The following is a 13,322-nucleotide window of genomic DNA, read 5'->3' as shown; positions in this document are numbered from 1 at the left end:
GGCAGATGAATAAGATCTAAATGGTTGTCGCATCATATCACAATTAACATGTTGTTGAACTCAAGGTGGACTGATATTTGAGGTGAGAGTAGATAAATTTGGGGGCTTATAGATGAATGTAAGATTGATGTGGTAAATCTATACTTGGGTTTCTAGGGTTAAAACTAGGGATGTTATCCTACAACTAGATCTAGTCAAGAGTTGATCTAAAGGTCTCTAATCTTGTTCTAGAGTTTTTAATCCTATGGCTATGGTTTTTAAAGAAAGTCAGAGGGAAGAATACCAACAAAATCTTGGCTCAAGGGCTAGTAGGTTAGGTCTATTCGGTCTGAGGCTATTATTTCTTGTTATTCTAGGTCATTTATTGTTATGTTTGATCTAAGATCTTTTTTGTGATTTTCCTCCTCTTTTTTTTTTTTTTTTTTTTTTTGGGGGGGGAGGGATTATGTTCTTGACACATGTCCAAAAGTTGAGATCGGAGGGTCTAGTTTATGTCTTGACGAATGTCCCAAAGTTGGGCCCAATATGTGACCTCAAAGATGATGTGACTCTACCTTTAAAAGATGCTTCTCTATCCTCCAGTTGTCTTAAAGAAGATGTGACTTTCCTTTCTAAAGATTCGATCCAGCTATCTCAAGACCTCGTCTATAAAAAGGAGGAGTTTACCTCAGAAGAAGGTATTCGAATTCTAACTGCTAGATCTCAATCCCTCTCTCTTGCTCTTGCTCTCTCACTCTCTTGTTCTCTTGATCTCAATGATATAGAAGTTGTCTTTTGTGTAATAATGTAAAAACTATACAAAGTGTGAGACTAAAGATAGTAAGTGTGGGTTGGAAGCTTTGTTAATGCAAGGATACTCTGGTATGTCTTTCCTTGTTTCTTCTTCGCAATTCTTTATGTAAGTTTTTCACTTTGATCAGTTGAATATTATAAGATATTTCTTCAACATTTAGGATTTGTATGGTCCTGTTTAAAATGGTATCACAGCCATGTTATCTATATATTTCTTTAAGTTTAACCATAAGTTAATAGTTCTATAAGAGGTCAACTCGTAAGATTGTTGAGGCCAACCTATTAGTTAAGAGGAACATCAATGATTGTCGAACCTTTCAACCCTGTCAAGCCAAAGACAAGGTGTTTAAAGGGTTTATTTAGCTCTTTATGCACTGAAAAAACTTCTTGACTCCGTAGGATGTAGTACGTTGAGCTAAGCGAGATGTAGTACTATACAACTATTAACAAATGGAAGACATTACAAAACTCCCTAGAGATAGCATATCTAAAAATAGAGCACATGGATGCATACAGTTTTATCTCTGAGATTCTAAAGACCGAAAGATTCGATGAGACAAACTGCTCCTCATGGAAGCGCAAACTTTGTTATGTGCTTTTTGAGGATGGTTTGCATGAGATACTTACTGAGCATCATCCTTCCCATCCTATAAGCAATTCATCTTGGCCTATAAGAGATGCAGATACCTAGTGGAAGCATACGAATATGTGTGCAAGGCATATCTTGCTTTTTTCCATGTGTTTATACTAAAAAATACGGGCAGAGAACTTAATCTCCACCTTGATTTCGGGTTCAACAAAATCAAATGAAGCAGATAGAGAAAAGGTCCCTACAAATTATGCTCCTGGAAAAGTCGGGCCACAGGGCCTTCTCCCACTCGGACCGCCGACCAAGCTGGCTTCCTGTATACTTTAACCTTGGAGTTCAAAGAATATTTTGAAATATTTAATAAAAAAGGGGGCATTTAATAAAAAGGGTTTAGAAATATAAGAAGAAAAAGAGCAAAGGTAATAAATGAACAAGAGAAATCAAGAACTAAGCAAATAAAAATAAGTGAGACTAAACAAAAACTAATAAATATGCAAAAACCCAACTAAAACTATTCATAAATGCTAACATAAGCATGAACAGTAGGAGTAAAAGGGAAATAAATGATAGTAAAGAGAAGAAAAAGAGGGATGAATGATACTTGAGGTCGGGCCCCTAGGCGCGGCGCTTGGAGTCGGTGCTGATTTAGAGTCAATTATTGCACGGTCAATCACAATCTTTCGGGTTTAGCCGGAGCATGTTGATATAGGTTTAAGGGTATCATGAAGGTCTAATTATATGGATTGCCTTCAAGATAAGAGTATAAAAGTTTAGGTTGACATATTAGTTTTGGGTCGAATAGGGTTCAAGTAAGGTTTGGTTCGTTCTAGTAGAGCTTATGCACTTGATATAAAAAATCACAGACCTGGAATCAATGTAAAGGCCCATATATATAGGCAAAACAAACCTGGGACCACCATTGGATTGTTTTTTGTGCAATCTGGACGCTTCATTTTCTGTCACCTTTTGGACGTGTGCTGGGGCCACTGGCAATGGCGTCGGATCAGCATTAATGACCATTAATTGTCGTCAACCACATTAAATGTGCTTTTAATGCATTTTGACCACATGACTTGATACAGATACAGTTTTGTGGGCTGGCTGTTAGAAGCATGACACCACTAACAATGGCGTAGTTGAAGCCCCTTCACGACCAAATTTGTCATTATGATAATTATTTTGTATATTTTCTAGGCCAATCAGATTTTAGAGCATTTTCAACTGCCTTTGGTGCCCTTTCGAGCAGTGATGGTTTCAAACTGTCATTCCGGCTCCCTTGTACGACTGTCAGTTCACGTAACATTTCTTCGATGAATCCAAGGGCGACAACCAACCTTTGTACTGACATCTAACATGTTAGTACGACGTGGCACACGTTAGTACGGGCTGACACACAACGTTTGGACTGCACACTGAGTTGTTTCCTAATTTTAACCACCTAGGGTTTGGCACAGGTGTGAGGGGAATCGACGTCATTGCCAATGGCGTCAAACCCTTCTCTCTCCATTCAGGTTGTTCTGGTGTCTAGTGTACTTTGTGTCGCTCTGCGTCACACTTGGGAACTGCATCGGCACCAAGGAGTGGTGCCAGGATTTCCTGTTTTCAGGTTGCTCTCATCTTGGTAGTCCTGAGTTCTGGTTTGCTTTGCTTTGCTTTTTTTCTTCAAGCGCTTTTAGCTCTGCCGAAGCGATATGGGGTTTATGGAGGCTAGTTTACGGATGGGTTAGGATTGTGTGAATGGTTCAAATTCGAGGTATCTTGCCGAGTACATTTTGATCATTCACAGCTTTCTCAATCAAGATTAGGGTTTCTACACCATGAATGACTCATACGAATCTAAGTATGAGCCAATTAGAACTATTAAAGGAATGCACAACTAGCTCGAGAAGGAGTATGTTGGTCCTTATGAGAAAATCATTGGCAATAAAGAAGTACAACAATCTGAAAATGGTCGAGGGTACAAAAACAGTAAAGCACGTGCGCACTTTTAAGGCGTTTGAGAGATGGAGGTGATCGAGATCCAGCCTCTGGAAACCATTCAAGTGGTGCACTTGATGAATACGCTCCCCATTTCTTGAGAGGTATTCATATCATCCCTTGTTGCCTGAGAAATTGCTCCTAAGCTAGAGGAGCTTATCACATTGCTCAAAGCCGAGAAGGAAAAGTGGAATGCATACAGTGCACCGGCACCCAAAGATGTGGTACACATGGTAAACTCTCAACCCTACTTTAAGCCTAACAAAGATGGGTAAAATGAAAAATAAACAGTGGGGGGAGGAAAAGAAAAGAGGGAGAGAGAGAGAGAGAGAGGGGAGGGGGAGAGAAAAAAAGTTTAAGGGAAAGAGAAAGAGTACGGCTTGCTACATATGTCAGAAAATAGGTCATATAGCCAAGGATGTCAGTTCAATAAGAACCCTGGTGGTAACAAGGAACTTGCGTGTGTGGAATTTGAGACATTGTTAATTGACCCCAATGGCACATCTTGGTGTCTTGACTCGAAAGCTACAACCCACGTGTCAAATACCAAGGATGCTTTCCACACCTTCAAACACGTGGGGCCGAGTGAGCAACACATTTACATGGGAGGGAACCGAAGGACCGATATTCTGAGTGTTGGTGACTTTGTACTAGAAATGAAGAATGGGATATTCATGGTCCTAAAACAAGCACTCCATGCTCCTGACATGAGGAAGTACTTGGTTTTGGCTTCAATGATAGTTAAGGCCAGGTTAATCATCACCTTCTCTGAAAATAAGGTAATAGTGAAAAACCATGATGAGATTGTCATGACCGGTCTGCTTGTAGACGGTCTTTACTCGATTGAAATAAAATAAGTAGTTGCCTATGTCTCGTCTTCGAATGATGTTGATGATTTTCTATGACATATGCGACTAGGGCACATAGGATTTAAAAGAATGGAAAGGTTAAGAAAAGATGGAAGTCTGGAAACTTATAAAGACGACCTATCAAAGGTGTGTGAATCTTGTATATGCAAAGAAAGTTAACAAGAAAAAATGTCATCGGGGCACAAAGGGCTTCTAGCATAATAGAAATCATACATAGAGACATTTACAATCCTATGAATGTGATTACCAAAAGCCGCAAGAGATACTTCATCATGTTCACTGATGACCACTCACGATAGGCCATGTATACTAGAGAAATTCAAAGAATACAAAGCTGAGGTATAGAATCAAGCAAACATGATAATCAAAGTCCTAAGAACTGATAGAGGTAGTAAGTACTCATCACAACTTTAGGGACTTGTGCGTGGAGCATGATATTATTCACCATTACACCATGCCCTACTCAATAAAGCAAAATAGAGTTGCCAAGAGGCGGAATATGACTTTAGTAGAAATGGTGAGATACATGATGGGACATGCAAAGCTCTCCCTAGATTTCTGAAGAGAAGCAGTATTGACAGTGGGATATATCCTGAACCATGCACTCACCAAAGCAGCTTCTCTTACTCCTCATGAGATTTTCTACTTCCCTTAATCACATAAGAGTGTGCAGTTGTTCTACCCATGTCTTAATCCCATACCAAAATAGGACAAAACTATTTAAAAAAAAATTTATTCAAAATAGATCCCAACACAGGGTTTCTCCTCATATCCGAGACATAGTATGCATTTTCCAAGGTAAGAACCTTGCCCGAGCCAAACTATGATTCCACTGTACCTTTTCCAAGCATTTCGGCCATAGCCTAAGTTCCTATTGAGCTAAATTCCATTAGCCATTGAATCACAAGTCTTAAACAGATCTCAATTATTAGATCCATGAATAGTAGCATCGGTATCAACACACCATTCAATAATGTAGATGGTATACATAAGAAGGGAAATTCATCCTCGGATACAAGAAAACATAAAGTCTTTTGTTGCGATTGTAGGTTCTATGCACCTGAACCAAAAACTTACTAGGGAGCATTAAAGTATGGTATTCGTAAAGAGAGAGTGAGAAAATTTAGTAGATAAAGAAGGATGAGAGCCAAGGTTCTATTGAAAATGGCGTTCGCAGATTGGGAGAAAAGACTCATTATATAGAGCTATGCGTAGCTGCGAATAATGTTCAAGTGAATAGTTTCGTACCGTTACACTATATGCAAGTAGTTACATTCACGACCGTTGATCTCGACGGATGTGAACAGTCACATATGCTCATGTCTTCAATAGCTAATGACTGGTAGATATTCCTCACATGCCACAGCCGGTCCTCTCCATGCACATGTACAAGCATAAGTCGAGTACAAAGTACGCTAACAAGTACCTTTCCACCCTCGTACATGCACACGCACACATGCACATCACAAACTTCACATGCTCCGCACATACATCATCACTCTCACGTTTGTTCTAAAATATGAAAATGCCCACACGTATATATCATTCAATCCACACTCTTCTTCGATTTAAAACAAAACCAAGTAAAAAAACACTTCCTTCTCACTCAACATAATTTAAAACTTAAGAAAATGACAAAACATTATGCTATTCTAAAATGCACCAAAGTATTTTTCAAAACCAAAATACTAACAATTTTGAATAATTGAGACAATAAGAGGATTATGGCCATAAACACACTAGAATGGAAAAAAAAATCTGATACAAGTAAAAAAAAGTTGAGAATGAAACAATTTTGCCAAATAATTATATTACCAAGAGTTGTCTAATAAATTCTAATTGATAATAATAGAGGCAATCAGCCGGGCCAACCTTGACCCAGCACTTTGGAAAGGCAGGGCTAGGTCCAAGCTCTTCCTTTCGATTTGGCCAGGCCAGTGCCAGGCGGTGCAATGATGTGACTGGCATAAACACGCACAAATATTGATAAGTTTATGAACACAACACATCAAGCTTACTTTCAAGCTCCAATCAAGTTCAATAGTTTGCACAAGTAGTTTGCACCTTGTGCTTCTTGTTTTTCCCATAAAGCTCAACAGTGTACATGGAATTCTTTGTCACAATGATAATTGAGAAATTCATACTAATCATTATTTTTAGCCTCATCGTGCATATTTAACCAGCTGAGGCACCATTCTCTGAGCCCACACATGGCACATAAATTGAGTCTGGCGACATTGAAACCATTTGCAAAAGGCTGGAGTTTGAAAATGTCTCCTCCAATCTACTCTCCCTCCTTGCCTTCATACTCTCAGTCCTAGCCTTTTGAAGCTCTTCTGCAACTTCCATCATGCTAGGCCTATCAACCTCCTGAACTGACAAGCACCTAACAGCAAGCCCAGCAACCCTCTCCATCGCCTCCCTCTGGAAAGAGGGATCTTGGAAAAGAAGAAATGGGTCCACCATCTCATATAGCCTTCCATCCCTTATCTTAACCAGCGCCATTGCAGCAAGCCCCGTTGGACCCAAGCCTGTGATTATCTCGAGCATTACCCCACCAATGCTAAACTCATCAGTTTTGTCCAAAGATAGGTGTGACCCACTTGCTAGCCCAAGCAATTCAAGCCCAAAGCCTGCAATCTTTGCGGTATAATCATAGTCAAGGAGTATGTTTCCAGATTGAAGATTTTGGTGATAAATCGGTGGGGAGATTTCAAACTTTAGGTATGCAAGGGCACTGGCTACCTTAGTTAGTATATTTATACGGGTCAGCCAATCTAAGCCTCGGCCTTTCTCTTGTTGGAGATGCTCTTTGAGGGTTCCATTTCGGGGGAGCTCAAAGACAACCAAAGGTGAACCCAAATCGGTGCAGCACCCGAGAAGACGAGCAATATTCTTATGTGAAATACGAGAGAGGGCATCAATCTTTTCCAAAACTCGTCCAAGTCCTTGGTCACTTCCATGTAGTATCTTATGGATGGATACATATGATCCATCATCAAGCTCCCCAGCATAGACAGCTCCATGATCATCAAGCAATATCCTTTGGCTTTCTTCGAATCCTTTTGTGGCTACTTCTAATTCTTTGTATGTGAATAGTTGAGCCCTATATAACTTTCGAAAAGCAATGATTTTTGAAGAGTCAGTAGGGTTAGGATTTTGCTTGTCATCTTTGTTGGATTGTCTGAATTGACAATATAAAGTCAATACGGCTGCAAGAATGGCAGTGAATGCCAATATCCCTGTTTATCACATAAAGCACAGGATTATCCACAACTCAAGATCACACAATCGCAAGAAAAATAATATTTAGTTGTATCCAACTACGCACCAGCAAGGATCACTGCTCTCTGTTTTATGTTTCTCCTATTGTGGCAGGCTTCTCCATATGTTTCTCTTCCATTCTTCCTACATGCTGTAAGAAAGATTGATGTTAAACTACCAGGCTCTTGTCCACATTCTAAGGTGATACTCCACTGCCATGAGAGAAGATGAGGAACACCATGTGTAAGTATGTGAACACGTGCATTTGACCATAGTTGCTTAAGAATGCATATTCAAGTGCATGTATAATCGTGTCCCTAGAAAGATGTAAACTTGGAACATGATAATCAAGTGCTCAACAGTCAAACATATATGGAGGATCCTCTGGATACCAGGTAAAGGAGATATATACAAGCAAACAGCACATTTTTTTTTGGGTGCGTAAGCCCGATTGAAATAGAAAGAACTGAAAAAAATACAAAAACAGAGGGTTCATGACTCCTAACAAGGAATACTGGAGACAAAAAGTAAAGAGTAACATCCCTTTCATGGGATCTATTATAAACACACAGCCCAGATATCTCTGGCCTCATAAGTGCGCTTTTCCATCAAATGCTTTTACTTCTCCACTAGGAGATGTCACCCATGTGATGCGAATGGCCATTACAAAGAAGAACATTGCTACTCTCTGACACACTTTGTTATGGCACAAACATCACACTGAAGGTTCCAGGTATTTCTGGGATGTCCAACTTCAGAGTTCTTCACATTTATAAACAGAGCCACAAATGCTACTTGACTTATAGGAACCTCATAATAAATAATACCCACGTCTTATCTAAGAGCAGAGCTCCTTTGCAGCTCCGGCCGTCATGATATCAGCAACTTGCACACTTCGCCTTGTTACAACCAGCACAGTTAAGGCTCGTCGTATTTCTGGATTGTCTTGTCTTCAAGGTTCTTCACATTTATAAACAGGTCTATGGATGTAACTTGACTTGTATGGAGGACCTCTAACATAATCTTCTATAACAAATAAATCTCACATCTTATCCAAGAGCACAGCTCCTCTGCAACTCCTTGACAGTCTAGAAACTTAGAGAACAAGGTCAAGAAACTTTCAGTATGTGGAACCTCAGGTTTTAGACACGCTCTTAAAGGATGTTTAGCCTTTGTCAGGAGAAACAGAGTCAAATGGGGTTACATGCTCCCACGATATCTAAGTGTACATTTGGTCCCTCGAGCAAAACACAAGCTGGGAGGATCTTTAGGAACCCAGATCTTGGGGATTGAAGTTGCTCAACCATGAGAACAACCTAAAGAAAAAAGGGCAAAAAGAAAAGGAAAAAGAAATAGTGAATACACTCTCTAGAAGTGTCTGAAAGAAATTACATCATTGATTGAACACAGGCTATCCATTTTTTGGATGGTCTCAGATGTAGCTGTTCAAGAAATCCAAAATACATTTATACACATATCCTGGCTGCAAAAAACTTTTGATTAACCTAAACTGAGAAGGTTATAAGCTTCCATGGGGACAAAATGTACAATTGCCCCCTCAGGCAAAACCCTAGCTAGGAGCATTTTTAGGATGTCAATTGGGATCTGACCCACAACACAGCAGTCATCCTCTTAAAAAAACACGTTAGAAAAAAAAAAACTTATTACTCACCATGGTACCAACATGAAAAAATCATGCCCTATGAAAGCCCACAATTCTGTCCAATTTTGTACAGTCAGATCTAAGTGTTTAGGTATTCCAATGTCAAAAATATGGATTCAGCTGCCTAGGCGGGCACCTAGTTTACTAGGCGGCACGTCTAGGAAAATTTCGAGTCTATGCCCAATGGGAGCTGTTTAGAGGGTTTGGCTGCCTCAAAAGGATCTTAGAAACTGTAATTTTCAGAAATACTAGTAAAACACATTATCATAGTCCATACACCATATTTCATACATATATAATATAAGAACTGGTCATTGAATTACTTAAAGTCTAAAATCCAAATTAAAAATAAAATAAAAAAATGCCCAAACAAGAAAATTAAATAGAAATAAGTCATTTCGATTAAATTTCAGAGAGTTTACTAAATTACATTAATATGGTGCACAAATCCAAACATAAACTCAAAATAAAAACACAAGAAAAAATCCAAAAAAAAAAAAGACACATTATGCTTCCTTTTTCAGTCAAGAATATGGGCCACAAATACCATCCTACACTTGAAATAATTTACAAGAATAAAAAACCAAAGAAGAAGGGGAAAAAAAGTAGTAAACTAAACACTCATGAATATAATATAAACCATAAACAAAAAAATGAAAATATATGAACCTTTTAATGTGTACTAGATCTTGGCTCGATGACCAGTAAGAGCCAAAATTTTCTTTCACAGCCAAATCAACCCACAAAAAGTATCGGGTTTATTTCATAAGAAATCGAAACCTTCGAGAAAATTTTAATCTTCAAAAAATCTTGTTTTGGGGAAATTTTTCTCTCTCAAATGCTAGCAAAGTAGGTTTTGGGGGGTTAGAATGCCCCCCCCTAAACCCTTTTCTCCCTCTTTGAGGGAGGAAAATGACATTTGTTTTAGTGAAGGGCATATTTCCACCCTCTCGCCAAAGGGCACTGGGCGCCCGCCTAGAGGCAGATGCCTTGGCGGTGCCTAGGCACCCTGCCTAGGCCTTTATGTGGGCGGGGAAGGCCTTTGGCCACATAGGTGGCCACGTGGCCAAATTTTTTAACACTCAGGTACTCAAGAGAAAAACTGATGATTTATATTGACATTACACATCAGGTGATTCAAAAGCGCATTCCAAAATTTCAGTTCAAGAAGATCCTCCTATGTCATTCGGTCAATGGAGTAACTGCAGAATTTGAGGGAGTATCTGCAGATTTTCTCCAGCGGAAGCATGGTAACATGCTCTAACCTAAATCTGAACGATGCTAATGTAACTACTTAAGTATAGTTGTTGTTGTTATCATGTAAATAATAATAATCAGAATGTTATTTGATCTGGAAACACAAATCTGGTAAACCTTTCATGAGGGGACCATATTACATCTGACATGCAAGGGGATGCGAATGAAACTAATATGTAGCCAGAAGCTTTGCATCCACCCCTCCTGGCCATGTTACTAGGATAACTTCATCTAAACAATTATGGGACATTCAAGAGTCCTTCAAGGAAATGCTGGGTGTATTTGTCAAACGTATACCACTAGTGTTTAGTATGAGGTATACCTCATGGGACCGTCTGTTCCTGATTACAAATAGCATAGATCAACAGTGGTTCCTGATGATGGACATTCAACAGGGTAAGGCGCTCTCATGAATAGGAAACTCTGCAAGAACCTATGGCGTTGAAAGAAGGAGAACTTGGAGGCCTTTTAGTGGTTTGCCTCCAAATAAGCAGTATCATGAATGAAGAAAGCATCAAATGCCTATGGCCTTAAAAACCTCAATTACAAGAGGTGGGGATCTCTTAAAATAGATGTAGTTGACTAGTGGATCATGTGCTACTATAGCAGTGCAATGACATTGCCGCTGTTTCTTGTGTTCTATGTACGTGATAATCATAACCTTAATATGTTGTGATGTCAGATGTTCCTATAATTAAAAATCTATCAAATTTATATGTTTTCGTCCAATATTTTCTTTAATTTCATAAGAGTTTCAGTCTTCAGAGAGAATAGCATAATTCTTACTGTCTTCTTTTTTGAGCCAGGGAATCAACATATCATCATGGTTCCAAGTAACCAAATTTCCTTTCCCTCTTTCTCACTCCCAGGAATTAAATATATGATCTTCCTTTGTTTCACTGGTCAGAGAGAGGAATTGGTTTGAACGATGACATTAGCTGTAGCGAAAAATGTCTTAGCTGTAGCCAAAAATGTCTTCAATAACCAACAGTAATGGATTGTATGAGAAAAATGGTAAAAAAGAAAGAAATGAAATAGACACATGGTACCACATAGATCTTCATAAACACCATTGACAGAAACAAAAACAAGAAATCTGTATGGAGTGAGGCTAAAAGGAAGTGGGTTACCTTTTACGCATCCAATCCCCTCGGCAAAACCATCTCCAAGAAACCCATCTTCACAAACGCACCTTATTCCCTCTGCAACTGTCGTGGCATTCACTGATAAAGCGTTATTCGAGCATACACTACCTGGGGAGTATCCTGGAACGGCCCACTCAAGCTTAAGCTCAGGCTTTGAACCAGGAGAAACACTTGATATCGATAAGCCCTGACATCCAAATCCATCAAACACAGAAAACCCATCACCAGGTTGCCAGAAACTCGTATCACTCAGCGGATAACAACAACTGCTATTTCCTTCACAACCCACATTTTCATTTTCTTCATCAGGCCCCCTGCAGTCCAATTTACATAAAGAAGAGTTCTTCTCACAATCCCATAGTTGGATCACATTCTGAATAGAAATTCCATAGAATTGATTACCCTTAAATTCAAAATCTCTTGAATCAAATCGACATGAAGAACCAGGAAAATCGATTGAGATGCTATCTGATGAAATTTCGAGAACTGTAAAAGTTTCAGAATTTAACTCAAGGGTGGGTGTGGAGTTTGAGCAACCTAGTCTGAAGCCGTGAAAACCACATGATTCTTTGAGATAAAAAGGGTAGGTAATGGAAATGGGGCCACATTTTTCATTGCATTTGTTCACAATTCCAGGAAGTGAATTGCAGAGGTAAGATGACAAGAGTAAGACCCATGTGAGAGAAACCCAGAGAAGCAAATGGGTGGTGACAGAAGAGAGAGAGTGAGCCATGAAGGAGTGAGAAAGAGGATGAGGTCAGAGAGAAGAAGGAGAAGACCCGACATGGTATTGGCAAAGAAGAAATGGGCAAACCATGGAGGAGAGAGAAAGCAAGGCATTGAGGAGAGAGAAAGAAGGAAGGGGTTAGAGACAGAGAGGAGGTTCTCGAAGTTGACTGGTGTGACGTGTCGCACAGAGAAGGTGGGAATTTGCCTCTGGATTTGTAAAGGTGGGAAGTTGATGGGCGTGAGGTGTCGCACAGAGAAGGTGGGAATTTGCCTCTGGATTGTAAAGGTCGGGTGGGGCGTGGAGAAGCGAGCAGCAGTGCGAGAGAATTGAAGAGATGGGGTGTGAGCATCTCGTGATTTCCAAAGAACGAGGTGCGTGCAGAGATAGATAGCGAGAGTGTTTCAGGTTTCAACGGGAACAATTTTTTTTGAATCCTTGGATTCAAAGTAGCGTTGGGTGTCGCGTCCCATGAGGGAGGGCCGCCAATGGGCTACCCCAATGCCACGGAATGTTATGGAAGGGAATAATCCCTATCACCCTATCCTTGTAATATAATAAAATCACATTTTTTTAAAAAATTCATGACGTTTATTTGTCCATAAATCTTTATTCTCATAATTAATTTTAAAAAATGATAAAATTTAATTTATATTTTAAATATGATCAAAATGAGTTCTTTCCGATAATGAATTGAGACTATCTATCTCATGAATTTCAAGACCATCTTACAAATTCAAAATCAATTTTTTTTTCTTTTAACATAGTTAATCTAATGATATGAAAACAAACAAAAAAACTTGGAACGAAAAACAATTATTCTAAGGCCTGGATCAAAGCATCTCATTAAAATGGATGGCCTATATTAATTGGGCTAAAAGTACACTTTATAGGTTATGTTTCTAATTTTTGTAAATTTTTTTATTGTTCAATGGAATTAAAAGAGTGTATATTTAAAATTTGAAGTCAAATAAATAGCTCTAACATGGTTTTTGAAGATTTTTTTATTATATTTCTATAGAACCTTTGCATGAAATCA

General features: G+C 39.0%; 1 protein-coding gene across 1 annotated transcript; it reads right to left on the bottom strand.

The window, feature by feature from the left end:
* Window positions 1-6,218: 6,218 nt before the first annotated feature.
* LOC18427407 (Protein kinase superfamily protein) lies at window positions 6,219-12,801 on the bottom strand. The gene is made up of 3 exons (XM_006836454.3): window positions 11,542-12,801; window positions 7,559-7,642; window positions 6,219-7,469 (listed from the first exon to the last, which is right to left on the bottom strand). Exons 1-3 carry the CDS (start codon window positions 12,287-12,289, stop codon window positions 6,403-6,405), a joined length of 1,899 nt encoding a protein of 632 aa, XP_006836517.1. The 5' UTR covers window positions 12,290-12,801; the 3' UTR covers window positions 6,219-6,402.
* Between the last annotated feature and the right edge of the window lie 521 nt (window positions 12,802-13,322).

The sequence above is a fragment of the Amborella trichopoda genome, chromosome 9 (genome assembly GCF_054954075.1).
Source record: "Amborella trichopoda isolate Santa Cruz 75 chromosome 9, AtrichopodaSantaCruz75HAP2 v2.0, whole genome shotgun sequence".
In the NCBI taxonomy this organism is placed as follows: Eukaryota; Viridiplantae; Streptophyta; class Magnoliopsida; order Amborellales; family Amborellaceae; genus Amborella; species Amborella trichopoda.
The sequence above is the reverse complement of the archived record's forward strand: the minus strand, read 5'-3'. Positions and strand labels throughout refer to the sequence as shown.

What these genes read in the sequence shown, in the direction of transcription:
- LOC18427407 (XM_006836454.3), bottom strand. Translation starts at nt 12,289, where the DNA reads ATGGCTCACTCTCTCTCTTCTGTCACCACCCATTTGCTTCTCTGGGTT. An exon ending in GGGGATTGGATGCGTAAAAG is followed by an intron (nt 7,643 to 11,541) that starts GTAACCCACTTC and finishes TCTTTCTTACAG; the next exon opens with CATGTAGGAAGAATGGAAGA. An exon ending in GAGAGCAGTGATCCTTGCTG is followed by an intron (nt 7,470 to 7,558) that starts GTGCGTAGTTGG and finishes TGTGATAAACAG; the next exon opens with GGATATTGGCATTCACTGCC.